Source organism: Perca fluviatilis, chromosome 2 (assembly GCF_010015445.1).
Source record: "Perca fluviatilis chromosome 2, GENO_Pfluv_1.0, whole genome shotgun sequence".
NCBI lineage: Eukaryota > Metazoa > Chordata > Actinopteri > Perciformes > Percidae > Perca > Perca fluviatilis.
The window spans coordinates 45,823,939-45,843,437 of NC_053113.1; the positions used below are offsets into that span (position 1 = coordinate 45,823,939).

General features: G+C 41.1%; 1 protein-coding gene across 3 annotated transcripts in view; it reads right to left on the reverse strand.

Annotated features, from left to right (window-relative positions):
* cuedc1b (CUE domain containing 1b) overlaps positions 1-19,499 on the reverse strand; it is a 46,011-nt gene that overhangs the window by 8,857 nt on the left and 17,655 nt on the right. For 2 of the 3 annotated variants that reach the window (XM_039785509.1, XM_039785495.1), the window contains exons 2-8: positions 17,041-17,683; positions 15,469-15,596; positions 13,300-13,426; positions 9,311-9,575; positions 3,924-3,989; positions 3,592-3,672; positions 1,492-1,585 (exon numbers count right to left, since the gene is read on the reverse strand). In XM_039785509.1, coding sequence (XP_039641443.1) covers positions 1,492-1,585; positions 3,592-3,672; positions 3,924-3,989; positions 9,311-9,575; positions 13,300-13,426; positions 15,469-15,596; positions 17,041-17,352 — 1,073 coding nt within the window. In that variant the 5' untranslated portion in view covers positions 17,353-17,683. The remainder of the gene's footprint in view (positions 1-1,491; positions 1,586-3,591; positions 3,673-3,923; positions 3,990-9,310; positions 9,576-13,299; positions 13,427-15,468; positions 15,597-17,040; positions 17,684-19,499) is intronic. The other variant, XM_039785500.1, reaches the window with a different exon arrangement.

Here is a 19,499-nt window from a genome sequence, read left to right on the forward strand (position 1 = left end):
CTCATTAACATGCATTTATAATCCCTTTTAAATCACACTAAGGTATGTACGCACAAAGTTTGTCCCGACATGGGAGCCCCGTGTGTGCACTACACACTATAATATCAGAAATGTTATTTATGGGACTACTTGAAGACAACACCAAGGTTTCTAAATGGTATTATTTTTATTGGGTGGTGTGGATGTGTGTGATCAGATGGCAGGTTGTGTGTTAATTGTTGAACTGAAAGAGAGGGAGAGCCAAATATAAATAAAGAGGAGACTTATTGTTATTACTTTTGACAAAATGTGATAATGTAATCATTCATTATATTTACCATTAAGTTTATTTGCGTAAATAAAAAGGCTGAAATTGATCACAATGTTTCAGCATTTGTTTGATGCCTTTTAGGTTTTATGCGGCAGGCAGAAAATATTTTTTCTATAAATAGATAGAAAAACAGCTCAAAACACTCAAAACAACGCACCGGGCCTGCGGCGAAAAGTTGAGACCGAATCAACACTCAACTTTTGGAGAAACAACCCCGATGTCATGCTGCGGTGGCCAATCATGTAACCGGAGATCAGACTCGTCAGAGTGTTTTGAGGCGGTGTGAAAATCCCGTAAAAGGAAACAGGAAACATCACTGCCTCCATCTCTGCCACAAGAAAGTTTCAAAAGGGTAAAAAAACGAAACAAAAGCACTGAACTGCCTGGGAGTTTGTGTAATAGCTGAAAGTTTCCTGCAACAACAAAGCACCCGCTAAGTCTCGCTCCTCACTTTTCTTTCTCTCTCTCTCTCCTGTGAAATAAAGCTGCCTTCAAGTGCGGTCAGAAAGATCGAGATCTATAAACGATCGGACGGAAAACAGTAAAAGTAAAATTTTAAGTCTACTTGTGCTACATGGGGGGGGGGGGGGGGTGACAAGACAAGATGTCACACAAATGGGCCGTTACGTGACACTCCCACTGCGGTAAATCGCCGGACTGCTATTTTTGGTCTGAATGTAGCTTTGTGCTGCAGGTTATACACTGCTTACAAGTCAAAACAGCATCACGTAGAGCCAAATAGATGGGTTTTGCAGGACTTGCTCACAGAAACCTCGGAGACTGTGTGTACGGAACTGAACAACACACCGTGGAAATCACCAAACAATTACTGCAGCGAGTGGCAAAGTGAAAATATTTTTTCTAAAAATAGATAGCAAAACAGCACACGTTTTGTGTGGGTTCAAGCTGTTTGATAAACTCCCTTGCTGTATGTGGTTTGTGGGGGCTAGGTTTTGTGTGTTCTTGCTGCTATAGGAGATTAACACCGCGCTATAAAGAGCGAGAGTGGTGACGCGTTAATGGCCCATCAGCAAAACAAAAGGAAACCGACACGTCTGGCTTCACGGTTATAGTACCCCTAAATAGCCGTTTGAGTGTAAAATGGTAAATAAATAAGATCTGGCTACTTTACTATCTTACAAATAATAATTGCTAAGCCAGATAATGTGACCAAAGGATACGAATGGTGCTTCAGGAGCATCCTCCTTTTTGACTTTCTCCGCTTCGTCTTTTCTGAGAACGTTCTGGCAATTTCAAACAGCTTCTTTCTTGTTGCTGGAGGAGAGAAAACATCCTAGGTCATTAACTACAAACAGAAAAAGACCTTAAACCACAGGTTTCTTAAAGTTCAATTTAAGACTTCTTAAAAAGACCTTTTTAATACCACCCATGATGAAATTTAATGCTTCACGGCCATTAAATGGAAAATCAGTGTGGATTTTAGGCTTGAGAAAACAATGATTTACTAAGTATATAAAACATTTTATTATAATACTCAATCATATTTAATTCACAATAGCTTTGTAAGGCGTGTTTATACTCTTAACATAAGATAAAGTGTTAGTTGCATGAAGAGCTCTTATGCTATGAAACACAAAATAAAAAAATTGCGCAAAAACGTGTGCATTATGAGATGTCACAATTAGTTCCACCTTGGCAAGATATGATAATATATAATATAGTATACCAATGTAAATGCCAATTGCTTCAGTGATCGTTTCATCCCCTTCTGCTTTTGCGTCTGAAGGCTGCTTGAAAGCAGCGGGGATAAAGAGTTTGGCTCCGGTCGGTTTTTGTTCGCACCCCGGTGATCGGCACATCTTGGGGATGCTGTCAAATGTGCGTTGGCACGTCGTCTGCGTTTCAAACATGGCAGGCGGGTCTTCCAGCGCCGCCGTTTCATTAGCGCTAGACTGACTCGCACGCTGTTCCGCTTGTTGTGCTAATCTCAGCCCCATTGCTCTCAACCTCGTCCGCCAGCTGGTCCGCATCTCTGGCCAGACCTTCAGACACTTGCCCATCTAACCAATTCATTCTTGCTCACCGTGGATGGATTTTTATGATAAAACACCACAGTTGTGGTGTTTTATTGTTCTACATCCATGTGTTGCGCACCCCGCGTCCGTGCACACGCCACGGTCAACAGCGTAAAGAAAAACACTGACATAAACAGTACCTGTACTGTAGGGCTTTGACTTTTGGCCAAAAACCATATTCAAAGTTAGTTTGTTTATTAATATTCAAATATATTCGAATATTTATTAATAATATTTTGACCATTAAATGCCTTCAGTAAGACCTGTATTTTTTATCAAACTTAAGTTGTATATGTTCTGTCCACCAGAGGGCAGTGTATCAGTCAATGCCAATAGGCAGAATGTTTTCAGAAGAAAAACAATTATTAAAATTGTTAATATTATTAAAAGTCAGACCCTGGATTAAACACAAACCGTATGCTTTCGACAGGAAGTTCGGCGCTTTCACCGTAGCCTACGTAAGTGGTCTGATGTTTAATACTTGTGCGCTGGTGTGCGCGTCGAGCCGGCGCGTGTGTGTGCGTGTGCGTAATAGAGTGAGAGAGTGACGGTGATTACCGGTAGCTTCAGAGGGAGTAGTGACTCTCGAGTCATAGCGAGAGAAACAAGGTGTCTCCCCTGTGCTTTCTGACCAAAGTGGGAAATCTGGAGCAGGAAAAGTTAACCCTCTACTTAATTTCATGTTGTTTATGGAGAAGGAGAACCAGGAAATGAGTCGGGGGGAAACGCAACCCTAGCAAGCCACGGCCGAGTCGTGTAGTTACATTTTGAAATGTGTGAAAAAGCCTCGGAATCTGAATTGAAAACAAAGTTTACAAGCAAACATCATCAAGACAAAAAAGGTTTGAATATTAAGGGCTGCCTAATATTCGTTCGAATATCAATTTTTTTTAATATTCTAATTATATTCGAATAATGAAGTTCGGAGTCAAAGCCCTACTGTACTGTCGAATTACTGTACATCCAAGTCACAAACGGAGTAAATTGTAAAGTCCCGCACAAAGCATTTATTTATGACGTTACGGTATTTATTTCATCCTACGAAGGGACAAGAGATAAGTTAAGACCTTTGTAAACGAAATGTAATACTTTTTGAAAAGTAAGACTTTTAAAAAGGCCTTATTTTTAGAATATTGAATTTAAGACTTAAAGACTTAAGACCCCGCGGGAACCCTGTTAAAAAAAGGACAATGCAATCATTTGTGAAATATCAGTCGGACTGTAAAATCGGGGGGGAAGACTTACATTTGCCCATGTGTTTGAGTTTGTCTCTGAACAGGGCGTCATCGGACACTGCCTCCATTGAAGCTGCAGAGTACGGTTCTCCTGCACACAGACACAGCAACACTACCCCACTGTACACTCATGTGCTGGCACATAAAACACATCAACTGCAGAAGCAAGTATTTATAGTAGGATGTCGGGAGAAAAAATCCTTGACACAATCAACAAATATCACCGTGAATGCATAGACACAAACACACACAAAAACACACACAGACCTTCAGTAGAATTCAGTATGCAAAAGACACAGTTGCAAATAGCTTGGCAGAGGAAGCTTGATGAGTGATATCTACCTGTGGAATTCTCCATACTAGATGAATGATTGGACTTTGATTTCTTTGATTCATACTTCAAGCGATCTAAAAACAGAGAGCAGATGTTATGACCACTGATGTGAGGAATCAGGATGTGATGAGCTCTGGTATAAATGGTACAATTCCCAGACTTATAAACCTCCATGTCCAGTGTCTAATGACAGTTGAACATACGTTTAAGCTTTGCAGTGTTGCACCATAGCAGCCAAGGCAAGACTTTTGCTTATCACCAATCCCGTCTAACCTATCTGGACTTGTCTCAAAAAAAGCCTGAATATCAGAAGCAATAGAAAGGTAGTATTCCCAGAGCTGACACAAACACTGTATTAAAAACTGTCTTTGTAGTGGAAAATAAAACCAGGTCCTAAGCCTGCACAAAATGAGGAAAATCTGTGATCTATGACCATGACTTTAGATTAGGGCTGAACGATTGTTTTCAAATGGAAATTTGAAAGAATGCGATTAGCTAATCGTGAAGACAGCGATAAATCCAATGTGAAATATTTAGTTGAAGGTTTGGTGTACCATTTGGTTTAACATTTTTTATTCCGCTTTTCATTATTACTGTTTTTTTCATAAGATAAATGCTGGAATAATCTTACATATCACGGATTGTTTCCAGAAATGTTTTCAGTGGAGTTTATTTATTTTGTATTACTTTATTAAACATGATGGAGAAGGTGTAATATGTAGATGCTGCTGTTGAAATGAGGATGATCAGACATTCAGGTTTACAGCAAAGTACTGATTTTCTTTTATTGGAATAGTTTATTATTATTATTATTATTATTATTATTATTATTATTATTTCTTTAGCTTTTATGATCAATGTTCTGTGTTTGACTGTTCAATCTTCCATGCTTATTAAAAGAAAAACATTTCTTGCTGCAATTCATATCTATGTTCTCATCCTTCATAGGAATATAGAGCAGTTTTGATGGCGTCTTAGGTTATAATGCTCCATGACATGTTTTATCTGTTACACAGTGAATATTGAACTTTAGCTAAATAAATAAATAGCAAATCGAATCTTAATCGCAATATCTCGTAGAAAAATCGCTATTAGATTTATTCCTCAAATTGTTCAGCCCTACTTTAGATGAATGTTGAAGTGTGCATTTTAGCATATGTCAGCCTGGTTGTCTTTAAATTGGGACAGAATGGGACTGGAATTGAATATTTTAAAAATAACTAGGCTAAATTATCTTTTTAGAGCAAATTATAAAATAAAAATCTCTCTGGAAACAATCCAAAATGTCAATAAAATAACATTCCTGACATCTAAATACTGAGTGGAGTTTAGAAAGAATGCAGATGTGTAGACGTGTATAATAATTAGCCATGAGGATTTACCGCTCGAAGAGGGTTAGCGTCATTTGCCAGGGCTCCACACTAACTTTTTGCCTTGGTTGCTCTGGTGCGCCTAACCTTTTTTATTTAGGTGCACCAGCACAAAATTTAGGTGCACCCAAATTTTTCCTTGCATCGCCGTAACGCTGAATGGCGATACACGATATATAGCTCTGTATTTTTTTACAAAGTGGGCTAAATTTTCAGTTTTAAGTCAAAGCCACTTTTCACAAGCTCTTTTATTAAAACAGATTGTGATTAAAATAAAATGCAAAGACAGGGTTTTCTTTACCAGTTTGAAAATATACAGCTGCAACACATGTAAATGAAAGTTATCTAAAATAAATAGCCTGAGAAAGCTCCTTCATAAGCTTTCAACAACAATAACAGACTGATTAAAAGAGAGAGAGGACGCCCGGATAGCTCAGTTGGTAAATATAGAGGTTTGACTCCGACCTGCAGCCCTTTCCTATATGACAGGCATGAAAACGGGTCAGGGGTGAAAAAGGTGAGAAGGATATTACCCTTCTAGGGGGGTCCAGGGGCATGCCCCCCCAGAAGAAAATTTTAAATATTCCATATTTTAAAGCATCAATCTGATGCATTTTGAGATGCATTTTTTGTGTAATATTTCAATATGCACTCATTCAAGTTAATTTGACTGGCAAAACAGTTAAAGTCCTTCTGACATTACACAATAATAAAAGTCATAATTTTTAAAGACTAAAAAGTTTTGGATACATTTGTACTTCTTCCAACCATATATTAAATAAAGAGTCAATGTGGATTTAGATATAGCAATAATATCATAATCCTACAATGAATCATTGTGAAAATAAAAATTTACTACTTTGGCCAGGTCATCATCAAAAAAGCAAATTAGTACATTCATGATTTTGTCCATGCTGATATTAGCTGCTTTATTTACATTTATTAAAAACGTGGCATTGTTTATCTTTTCATATAGCTAGACGTCTAGACTCTGGGACAAGGCCGTTATGTTTAAATACCTGCCATGCTGATTCCAAACAGACAGCTTTGTCGAGGCAGTTTGGGCTTCAGATAGTTTTACAAATCATGATCTGCTATGAACGTGCACACTCGTATTGTTTGTATCACGGTCGGTCAGTGAAGGAACAGTCGCAGTCTTAACGGTAGCGGTGGTTGCCGGTAACGTACTCGTATGACAGAGTGCACGGTCCGAAGCTTTGTGACTAGCATCTAATGACTAGCAAGCCCTGTCTTACCGCTGCCGCCGTCTTCCTTGAACATGCGCTGCAGAAGGTTGGTGGAAGTTCGATGATTGGTCAAATCCATAGACAGTATGGTTAAATCCAGCGCATTAAAACAAATCCCATGTGGACTTTTTAATTTATTTATTTTTCTAAAATAGTCATACGGCACCAGGCCCGAGTACTTACACCCCCCTCTCCCCCCTTAAACATTTTCTCATCAAATCTACACGATTCACGTAGGTCACCTATTTTGATTTCGAAACGGCGAATTTCGCCGAAAGGTGAGTGATTTTCATGTCTGTACATGTCATCCCCCCCCACTCTCTCTCCCCTTTCATGTCTTCAGCTTTCCTATCAAAATAAAGGCCGAAATCTTAAAAAAGAAAAAAAAAAGAAAAGAAAAAGAACGACCGAAAGACAGGGGGAGTGCGATGGACTGAAGCGTATGCTAGGCTACTCAGAGAGTGACGGCTGACTCATTAGCGGCGTTACACCAGTCTTGTCTAGGCTATGAAATGTCTGTATCGTCACTGCGCTGCATTTTTATGAACTATGATCCAGCATGCTCCGTCACGCTATTACTCAACCAACTGAAGTTAGTTTAATAATGTGTTTTCGCTGGCGGCCGCAGTAACAGAGTTACCAGCGGAAACACTGGTACCAATACAGGTTTCCCTCTCATACTTAACAATATACAGCTGTGTTAATAACAATTAAAACTGTAGACAAATGTCGGGAGTTTGGACCAGCGGCGCTGTGTCTCTCCATGTTGCAGGTGAGCCGGCCGGTGTGTGAGTGAATGGGGGCGGGGCTGCGCGGAGGAGAGATCCAAATCCAAACACAGGCACGGCTTTATAGAAGGAATGGGTCATGTAACGCAACATTAAACCATATCGATATAAATGACATCGCTAACGAGGACGTTAGGTGCACCGGTGCGACCTAGGAAAAATCTTAGTCGCACCCTTACAAATTTGGTCGCATTTGCGACCAAATTGGTCGCACTCTCTTGCACCTATGCGCTAAAACTCCGAGGTAAAACCCTGCTCTAAATATACCTACTAAAACAATGGAAGCAAGGGCCTTGGTCATACACTGAAGGATGTAAGAGTATGAAAAATGGAGACATGGAATTCATTTTGTCCAAGTAAAGAAAAGCAAAGAAATAAACAAAATAAACACCAGCAATCCAAAACTATTAAATGCAACTTAACACAGCCACTGGGACACTTCAATATATAAAAAGACTAACGGAATGACAATATATATTTTTCATTCAAATTGAAAACTAGTTTTTTTTTTGTTAACACTCAAATAATCATCTTTTAGGTGATTAAATGTTCACACCATAAGCCAGAGAGGAGCTCGCGACACTCAAAACACACAAGCATGAGTTGGTTTTAGGGAGGTAATAAGGGTTCTATTTGATCAGGAACTGTGTATTCAAACTCAAAATTGAGTGAACAAGAGACCGTAAACAAAAAGGCAGGGGAGGAGAGCATTTTCCTCGCCAATGTACGGTCTCTGGCAAACGAAAGGGATTATGGACTGCAACATCATGATTTTCAGGGAAACATGGTAACCGTGGCGTTCCAGATAGCGCCACTGAGCAAAAAGGAACGCTACATTCTCAGAGACCTGATCACACCTACAGGGGATATTTGGGGACCACGGAGTAACCTTTTGTGGCCACGCGCCATTCAGGCCATGCTTAATGTCGAACCCTGTGTGTGGTTTGTAGTCATACATTTAAGTTTCATTACTTAGACAAAAAAATTATTCCAAGAGACAAGCATAGGACTCGAGCATCGAGGCAAATCATGGCAATAAAAGCACATACAAAACAAAGGCTTTTAAAAAGGTGCCCTGTGGAGTCATCTTGTAATCAAAAGTTATGTTAACATTCAGTGTTACTCACTAAAACCCATTGTGTGCAGCTTGAGATTTAAAGCTTTAGTGCATAACTTTTTGATATCAATGAACGTACGTTACATTCGAGCCAGTGCCAAATGAGTTGCTACAAAGCTAATTAAGACTATCAGCTCCACACAACTCTCTCTGGATTTCTCAGTAGGACTATGTTCAGAAGGTCATTTTTGTTGCTAGGAATGTGTATAGAGTCAAGTGCCAACAACTAACAATTGAAATAAATAAAAAAAATTAATAATATTTTATATATATATATATATATATATATATATATAATATATATATATATATATATATATATATATATATATATATATATATATATATATATATACACACATATATATATATACACACATATATACACACACATACATATATATACATACATACATACACACACACACACACACATATACACACACATATATACACACATACGACAAATAATCACTTTTATAATTACAATTTGGCATATCTAAAACAAAAACAATTGCCAGTCATACCCCTTAGGACCTTAGCTAATGTTAGCAATTAACTGCGGTTAAACAAAAAAATGGCAATTATGTAAAACAAATTGACAAGCAGACAATGTAATAATTGTTACAGGCCTAGTAGGAGTGTGTAATGTGCAGGTCAAAAACTCCACAGGGAACCTTTCATGACAGCAACCTTATTAAAGAACTTGTCAGGATCTCAATAATATCTGTTAAGTATCTCACAACCAAGTGTTTCCATTCTAGGCATTATTTCCAGTGACTATTACCCTGTGTATAACACTGCCACCACCTTCATGCTGACATTAGGGGCAGAATTTGTGTGTGTGAAATGAACAAGTGTCCACAGTCCTACCTCTCTCCAAGGCGATGAGGAACTCGCGGTTGCGCTGCAGTTCTCTCATAAACTCCTCGTTCTGGAGGAACAGGGCGATGCGCTCGTCCTCCAGATACTGCTTCAGCTTCTTGTCTTGCTCGGTAGCTCCGCTTGTCAAACCAGGACCTCCGGTGGTCCCTGCGGCTCCAGACAGAGAACCAGACGGCGCGGTCCACTGGCTTATTGAAGAAACGGAGGAAGACGATGAGGATGAAGGCTGGGAAAGACTGCTCTGGGAGCTCTGCTGAGGCAAAGACAGGAGAGAGGATTGGTTAGCGTCAGGACAACATTTGTCACTTTAGAGTTAGATGAAAAGATGAATATCAATCTCATAAAAAAAGAGCACCTCTACAGTTCACTAATAAAACACCTATACTAGACATAGGTCTAATTTACGGGGGGGGATGGGGGGTTTACAACCGTACAATCCGTTGTTTTTGTTGTTTGTTTCTTTTAGTAAGTTTGTCACATTTTCAATGTTTTTGGAACAATTCTTTCTCAGTTTGTGTTGCCTTTGTTTTTGTCGGCTTTTTTTCCCCCCAAAGTTTTTGTTGCTTTTCTCAATACACGCAGACATGTCCCGGGACCTCCCTAGATAGTGGAGAGCTCAACCCCCCCCAATGTTGAACCCAAACGCCCTTGATAACTAGACATACTGTATACTAATCCCTGAGCTTATGACTGGATCATATCTGGTGTTACAACCCCGCTTGTTAGGGGAAAGGGAAGCAACATAAACCAGATTTCTTTGGTAAATTAAAGTTATTTATTAACATACGAGTTTTGAAGGGATTAACAAAATCACAGGTGCACAAACTACCAAGGAAAGAAAGGGCCTGTAGGTGGCGTTTAAAACAAAGAAACCAATATAACCAAAAAGGACTCTTTAAAACAAGAGTTAAACTACTAATCTAAATAAACTAAACCGAAACAAAATCTCACCATCTAGTTTAACTTTAAAACAAAGCCATATCTTGGCTGCACTCATTTTGTCAAAAGGTACATTATTGTTTAAAGTGCTCATATTATGCTTTGGGGCTTTTTCCCCCCTTTTCCTTTATTGTGTTATATATCTTTTTGTCCACCCCAAAGGACACTTACCATCTTCCAGAGAAAACACTGTTCACAATATGCTCCAAACCTATCAATTGTAGTCCAGCTAGGGCTGGGCAATATGGCAAAAAATATAAATCATGATAATTTTTTTCCATATTGATCAATATCGATATTTATCACGATATATAATTTGATAATGCTGCCACTTTGAAGAGTATCCTGATAATAACTGAAACCTGAAGAAACCGGAGGGTTCATTAGTTAAACTTTAGAATATAGTTTTACATAAAAAATACAATATTATAATGTAACATTTAACTGTGCAAACATGGCTTTGTTTAGAATATACTTTGTGATAAAAGAATATATTGAATAAAATCTAAACGTAAACATTTAACTTTGCAAACATGCTTTATCTGCCTTAACAAAACAGTACAAGTTAGTAATGTAAATGCAAATAAAACTAAAAGCTGTGACTACTATCACGTTCACTTTTCATATTGGGCAACGACACGACTGATTGTTGTTTTTCAGCCCCGCTAGCGCTGCTAACAGCAGAAGAGCCACTAGGACGTTGGACAAAACTTGTGGGAAGACTAACGTTAACATGGGCCCACATTTTCAAACTCTCGGGGTGGTCGCTGGGATGGTACCTTTTCAAGTGACAAAAGATTGGTTGCGTTTCCCGTCTTGGTCGACATGGACCGAAGGCATATTTTGCAGCCCGTGTTAATCTGCGCTTAGTCACTCTCGAGAGAGCCAAACCACTTCAATATAATTGACTTTGTGTTACCTTTTTTGTCAACAATTTCCTCAGCTTTGGAGTATAATGCAAGTTCACTTTCACCGTTGCTTTCGTGCCCATCCACTCATTTCTTCCATTTTCTTCACCGCCGATAGCTCAAACAATGCTGTGCGTAGAAAATGGCCGTGTACTTTGACATGCAAGCCAAAAACTTCTACTATTGACGTTTTTTGGCGGTTGGCAGAAACTGCCACCTTCTGAAATGGAATTGCGTTAATTTCTGCTGTGTGATAGGCTGTTCTGTAGATCTATCCATAAGAGTAAAATTTGTCCAATCATCGTTATCGACCTGAATTTTAACGTGATCCCATAATCAAGATCGTTTTATCGCCCAGCCCTAAGTCCAGCCTCTACTTCTGTGACAAAAGTGCGTCACTTTGTAACAAACGTTATAATGCTTGCTTAGCTGCTAGAGTGGCACGCCCTCATACTCTGCGTCTAACTGGCTAGTTTGCTTCTGACTGGCTAGTACTCCTTACCTAGGTACTGCGCATGTGCGACTCCCAAAAAAGATGGAACAGAAGTGAGATGCCACACTCTGTAGCTAAAACAGAGATCTCAACACAGAGGGAAAAGAGGAGCTAGAGCAATGTGCAGTACAAAAAAAAATTGTTTTTTTGGAAATTAAACCATGTAAACCTATTCTGATATTAACTTCTTTACTTTATTATTATATATTTATTTTTTACAATTATGAACCTGAAAATGAGCATAATATGAGCACTTTAATGCAATGCAGGTAATGCACTTCAGACCTCTCAAATCAATCTGCACTCTTAAACACACAAACTGCATTACCATAATATAACACTGATAAATATTAATTTAGACTTGAGGTTCACTGTAACGGACTACACAACTCAAGCATGGTTCTAACTGATTTCCGTAATGGATGGAAATTAATGGAAACTGGAATGCCTGGAGTCCAAAGTCTTATAAAGTCAAACTTACAGAAGACAATTGACTGTCATTAGCTTTATTTTGTGTAAACGGAATCAGTCCTCTAACCTTCCACGGCAAAACAGATCTCTTAGTTTAATTTTTACAAGACCCCGCTGCAGGATCCAGCCCAGGTGGTAGATAGCTAGATAAATGACCTCTTGGCAATAAATGAGCTGGCTTGATGAGTAGGGCTGGGCATTGTTCAAAATCTTTCAATCCGGTGCCGATTTCGATACCTCAGTTTTGATGCCGGTTCCCAACGATACTTTTTTTGATACCATATGTTTTAAAATCCATTTCAACATCAACAAAAATACATTAAAAAACAAAGCCTTTATTTTCCACCTTAATTGTGAATCAAAACGGTTATCAAAATTCTGTTAAAACTGCTCACTCAGAGTAACATTATTAAAAGTGCCTTGCAAGCTCAGCCTGTCAGTCAGTTATCAGGGCAGATAAACCACCGTTGTGCCTGCTTGTCTAAGAGGAAGTGTAACGTCAACAGCACAGCGACTGCTTTCGGCTCGCCATTAATATGTCTGCGTGAAGTTTTGAAAAACTGTAACCACACTTGAAACCACTTTATCGGCATCGCCGTGACACTCTGCGACTTCAACAAAACTGCAGACAGCCTCGCCGTGTGCGCGCGTGTCGGTCGGAGCTCTGCTCTGTGTCAATATGCAGAGAGGACAGATAAGCTTGCGCTTACGCGCTCAGACCATTTGGAACCGAAATTTGGCACCGAAAGATAAATAATTTTTCGATACTCATAAGATTGGAATATTTTTTTCGGTGCCATAAAATAGATGTTCGGTACCCAGCCCTACTGATGAGCCAGCCTGTTAACACAAACTATAGATATCTAAGTTTCTAAATTGCAATGAAAGCCCTTACTGTACAGTAGGTCAATAACCATTGGCTGGCCGTCATTTGTTTAATAAGCCACTGTACCTGAGTTAATGTAGCTTTGGCATATGCCTTTTGGCCAGCTCATGTTTCTGTTTTTGAAGCACTTTGTTTGGAACAAACGCTGCCTGCTACACTGTATTTTATAATGTAAATGGATATTTTCTGACTTGTTACAAAATTAAGATTTAAGTACATTTTGACGAAGAACTAAGAAACCAAATGCACACATTTAACATCTGTATACTGACATTTTTACCTTAATGCTGTCCAACTGCTGTGGCAGGATCCGCAGAAAATCGTCGGGGAGATTTCCGAGCAAAGGAGGATTCCAGTTCCGGTAGCTTCTGACCTGCTGGTGACCTGGAGGCGGCTGGGCTTCAAATCTATGAGAGCCCATAGACAGGACACATTAGTAACTCTACCAACTGCTTTAGGTACATTATCAACTTACCTCTAGCTATCTCAAACTTCCCTTAATTATTTACATCCTTTAAATTGCCCACTCACAAAATCACCTAGGATGGAAGGGAACTTCGATTCCCATATTTCATTAACAGAAAAAAGAACTTATGAAGAGACACGATGAGTTCAAAGCATGCCTGAGCCCGATCCAGAATGCATCCACACACACACACACACACACACACACACACACAGCCACACACAGCCACACACAGCCACACACAGCCACACACAGCCACACACAGCCACACGTTTCGGCGAGCTCGACAATAGAATTCACAAATACCTTGAAGAGCAGGCTGTTGTGTGGCTGTGTTGAGTCTTTAATGACCCTCAGGGACTTTCTAGAGGCACTGCTGGATGTATAGTTCCTGCAGACTGGGCAGCTCACAGCCAGTAATGTGCTGATTAGACACACACTGCAGGAGTCGAACACACACACACACACACTGCGGGAGGTGGTCAGAAATCCAGCGGCAGTCCCGCTCTGGGTGAATCCTAATCGCAAAACTACTTATAGAATTGGTACAGAATTTGGTACAACCATGGCTCCTATTTGATGCAATCAATGAATTTTCCCCCTCACTTTTCATCTAGCATCCCCATCAGCTCAAAGGGTCACTATGTCCAACAGAGCAGAACTCCAAGACCATCGGCCAATTCAGGTGCATTGAGGGGAAGATTTTCTTCTCAGTCAGTGAGAAGGATGACCACCTACTTGATGAAGAATGGCTACATCGATACTAGCTGCCAGAAGGCGGGGGTCCCAGGTTTCCCGGGCTGCGTGGAACAGGCCACCATGATTTGGGAACAGATCCAGGCCGCTAAGCTAAGTTTATCCCCCGCATTGTGGACCAACAAATCCGAAGTCTAGGAAGGCATCCAGCCTCTCAGACTTGGAGATGGGGAAGACCATCCTTCAGCAGCTGTCAGCAGGCCTGTCCAAGATCCACTCATGCCAGCTACCTGGAAAGTACAATGCGTGGTGTTATCACTTCACCGTGTACCTGCGGGAAGTGTGGCCTATCAAGCTGTATAAAGTCACCTCATCAGCAGTGAGCGGGATGGATGCTAAAGCCAACTTTGTGATCTGCAAATTACTAGGGCTCCCACGGTGCTTCTCAACAACACGCACACCCTTAAAATCCATTACTCTCACATACAGGCATGAGATGGCAAGGTGACGATGCTGAGGCACAGCAAGCATGAAACGTGAAGGATGCCTGGTAGTGACCGAAAGAAAACGGAGGGCAAATGAGCAGACTGCAGCACCAGAGGCAAGCCACAAGAGTCCAAAGGGGAGCCAACAGATGGTGACGGCAATGGAAAATGGACTCCATTTATATAGCGTTTTTCTAGTCTCAGTGACCACTCAAATATCCATTCATACAGTGGTGGCCATTATACAAGGTGCCACTTGCTCATCAGATAAACAGCCAAGGTACACTGGGACACTTCAACAGGACTGCAGGAATCTGCAAATACCGTCAGCAGGACACCAGCAGCACCTGTCACCATGGGTGCAGTGGAGAATCAAGGTGTAGGCAGGCAGCTCCATTTTCCAGGAGAAATCTGTAGCACCACACTGCGGCTGAACATGGTGCAGTGGGCTGCGTCCACAAAATCAGTGCGGCTGGTCGAGTTTACAAGTGCCATGGGAAGAGGGGTTGGAGGCAGCCCATTAAAGGAAGAAGGCAAAGATATTTTTTTCTGCATTTCTGCTTAACTGGATAGAGATAGCTTTGAGAGAGACAGGAAAGGCAGCAAAGGGCCCAAGCTGAAATCAAACCCGTGGCAGCGATAGATTGAGTGATGTTGCGCATCTCCAAAAGTTCAATCTGTCTAAACTTTTCGCGCTGGCCACTGCATTTTTATTCCGCTTTAGAACAAAAAAAAACAAACTTTAAAGTGGCTCTTACGGCCTCAGCTCCATCTATGTAAGAGTCCACTCCATCTCGCTTACCTTGGCGGGGGTGTTGGTGGGGCTTCTGGGTATTTCCTGTCATAAATGTGCATATCATATGTTGGCGGAGAGTAGACTGGAGGTGGTTCCTCGTCTGAACTGTCAGGTTCCAGTGTTCTCTCCAGAATCTAGAAAGAAACAGACACACCAACACAAGCCTCGTTTCATGCACTTGAATTTAGCAAGAATTCCACTTTGATTCCATTTAGAGTCAATTATTGGTTTTATTTTGAATTATGAGGTTTGGACATTTGATACACATGAAGTCAACATGTGTGACTACAACAACACAAAGCAGCATCTAAATAAGTAAGTTTCCAATGCTGAACATTACAACTACTGAGCCTGTCCTTTTAGTGCAGTCAGAAATCAGCCCTACGACACACACAGACACAAAAAGCAGGTAGCATTTTCATGCCTGAGTGTTTTGATCGTTAGTTATGGGGGATACAGAAAGGCCATTAGGAAATACATTATAGCTTAATGCTCAGGTTGGGATCAAATTCAGTTTTTTCAAAATCAATTAGTGCTTGGGTCAGCAGGTCATGAAGCCGTGGGTCACTGCTCTGTGACTGAATAGCCAGCAGAATAATTATCCGTTGAAGTAATGTATGACGTCACGCATGTTACACAATACCAGGAGAACAGAAGGAACTCTAAAAATTACACCAGCCTGTCTTAATCTGCAGAAAATTGCAAAAGGCTTTCCCATTAGCTCATTGCATGTAGCAACTTCTCGTGTTCATGTGATCGGGCGCCAACCAAAATTTCAAGTTTGACTAGACAAATTGTTCACTTTGTGGTTTACATTTGTTAAAAAAAAAAAATAAATAAATAAAAAATTGTAAAAGAGATTAGAATAAATACAAAATAATTAATAGTAATTAATAAATACATCATGAAAAGGTTTATTTCATACCAAAGATTGTTGGGATCGTATGCTATGAGCTAAGAGAAAATTGTCGGCGAAAAACAGATTTCCGAGGATTTTTTATGCATCAGAGCTCCGTGTCCATGACGTTACGTAAAGTTTTCCGACTTAACATTTAAGGACTGCCACCAATGTGTATTTGAATTATTATCCATCATCTCGAAATGTTTATCTGTCAGGGACCCTACCGGTAATTGAAATAGGGGGTTTCGTTTATATTGTTAATCACCCCATCAAGCTGGGCTTGCATTAGATTCCCCTGTGGTTCTGGTGCTCTACGATCATTTCAGTTAGGGCTGGGCAATATATCATTATATCTATGTATGAGACTAGATATAGTCTTAGATTTTGGATATCGTAATATGGCATAAGTGTTGTCTTTTCCTGGTTTTAAAGGCTGCAGTAAAGTGATGTAATTTTCTGAACTTACCAGACTGTTCTAACTATTCTATTATTTACCTTACCCCACAGTCATTGGAGCCACATTATTGATGATTATTTATCTAAAATCTCATCGTGAAAATATGTTGTGAAAGCACCAATGGTCAACCCTACAATATCGTCACAATATCGATATATTTGGTCCCGTTATCGTGATATCTGATTTTTCTCCATATCGTCGAGCCCTACTTTCCACTGACCTCTGCTGGGATGCTGTCATCAGAGTCTGAGCTGTCATCGGAGCCCTGTCCGTCAATGCTCATCTGGAGCAGCTGGTCAATCGTAGCGTCCACCGCTCCGTTGTTTGAGCGCAGCACGCACTCAATCACCTCATAGTCCATGGAGGGGAACATGGTCTTGAAGTCTTCCATGGCCTGGTTGAACTCCAGGCGCCGCACCTGCCGGCTGGACCTGCTGTTGTTGAGCTGCCCCTGCCCACCGCTGCCCCCACCGCCACTTCCGCTGCTTCCGGAGCCTCCATTGCTGCTGCTGCGCTTGAACAGGCTAGTCATCCTCAGGGCCCGGCTGCCTCGGCTGCCTACAGATAGGATGGCTCTTCTTTTCGGTCACCAACACAAGCACTTTGGCCACTTCAGTCTCACTTGCTTTCCACTTTTCTCCCACTCAGTTTCTCATTCTACCACAAAACATGGCAGCCTTTTGATGGGAGTTTAGAAAAACTTGTTTCCCCCCCCACCCCAATGCTACTCGTTATTCAGCTGCATCCGGCATGGCTGTCTGTATTACAGGCGAGCAGGGACGGGATGAGACAGGTGGTCACCAGGTAAAGATTAGTCAAAATCCGTCAGGAAACCCACATAGCTACACCATAGTCATCAGCACCTACAGAGAGAGACCACATACAGAGAGTCAGTAAGAGCTAGCACATTTTATATAGTATATATTGTATTTAAATAATTAATCCAAAAAGTCTCCTGTTGGAGAAGCCTTTTATCATGATCTCCCCCTCTAGGTGGTTTGTTGACCCGCTCCACCCCGATGTATCTGAGGGCGCTGACATTATGCCCGACTAGTTTAAAATGAACGGCGACGGGACTGCGCTCATCCCCTGTTCTAAATGGTACTTCTGTCCTCACTGATTCTGGTCTGTAGCGCTCTCGTTGTTTTGCCCACATACGCTAAGCCACATGGGCAGCGAATTAGATAAATAACATATGTGGTGCTACATGTAATGACCCCGCAAATGGATGTTGTCTTGCCAGTGTGTGGATGATTAAAGCTTTTGCCTTTATGCGTGTACGAGCACTGGGCGCAGCTGCCACATTTATAGTTACCGTCTGGCATACTAAGAAAGAACGTAATGGGTTGCGGACGTGTGTCATTTTTAACATATTAGGTCACAAATTCTTTCTTCCTATAAGGATGACAAAGGTGTCATTTGTCCCACCCTAACAGGTGCAACAACACTAACAGTGGACTCAGGAAGATGTCACTCAGTCTATCCACACAGTCCTGGAAAAGGTCCAATCAGCCACATCAACTATAAACAACTGCCCTTAAAGGGGCTTTAAGTTCATGCATTAGAAAACTGCTGTAACATTTTCATGGATACGCTATATAATGGACTCTGACAAATTTTCAAGAATTGTAGAGGTCAGGAGGGAGAAGCTAGCTGTAGCTTTCTTTTAATCCATTTGCAATTCCTGAGGATTTATTGTAGCTGGCGGCTGCCCAGTGCCACATGGCAGTGCCAGGCCCCATCCACAGCTTAAACAGAGCTCTTAAGACTCCCATTGACTAAGAGTCTGGCTTTGATGTAAACAAGATGCCCACCCTAATATCCTTGTGTGTGTGTTTGTGTACATAAAGCAGTTTTTCCCCTAGGATTTTTTCCAGAGGGGGCGGTGACTCTCCCCCAAACAGTTGTTGCGCCAGGGTGGGGGGTGGGGGTGATGATTTACACATCACACAACTATTTATGAGGGTGTCCAAACACTTAACTGTGTGACCACTAGCACAATTGTGGTTTACTGCACATCATTTTTGAAAATAACTAAAAACAGTGATTTAGGGGCAAGGATGCGCAACTTTGGCTACACTGAACGCGGACCGTTTGGTTTTAAAAGGTGCTCCAAGCGATGTTCGGAGATGTCACTTCTTGTTGACGTTTGAAGTATTGTCAAACAAAACGGAGGCTAGTTTGCCCCTCCCTTCTCCTCATCCCGTCCCCTCCCCCTCCCTTCCGTGCACTAACCCCCCCCAAATCCTTCTTGTCGGTTATTGGCTGGAACACTGGTATTATGTTTCGTGGTGCAGGTTGGCGCAGTTTGTTTTTGTTGCTGTTTGTGGACCCTGGGCTGTCTACAGAGACCACGTTATTTGTTTTTGTTTTTACAGTGTGTTCAGGGGACAGGCAGCTAGCGGATAATGATGTTTGCTGTATGTGACAAAAAATGTTGTAGCCTAAAAAAAACGTGCGACATCACTTAGAGCACCTTTAACTGGCTACACCAGCTGCGCACACACGGTGTAGGACTGTGTGAGTCACAGGCGAGACGGAGAGCTTTTGCTTAAGGATTGTTGTTTCTTCAGTTTTTTGGAGCTGGCACAGCTCTGTGAAATAGTCAATTTACTGACAGCTGTTATCAGAGGATGTAGCAGAACCTTCTCAGTTGTAACTCTGGGAAAGGTTCATTGA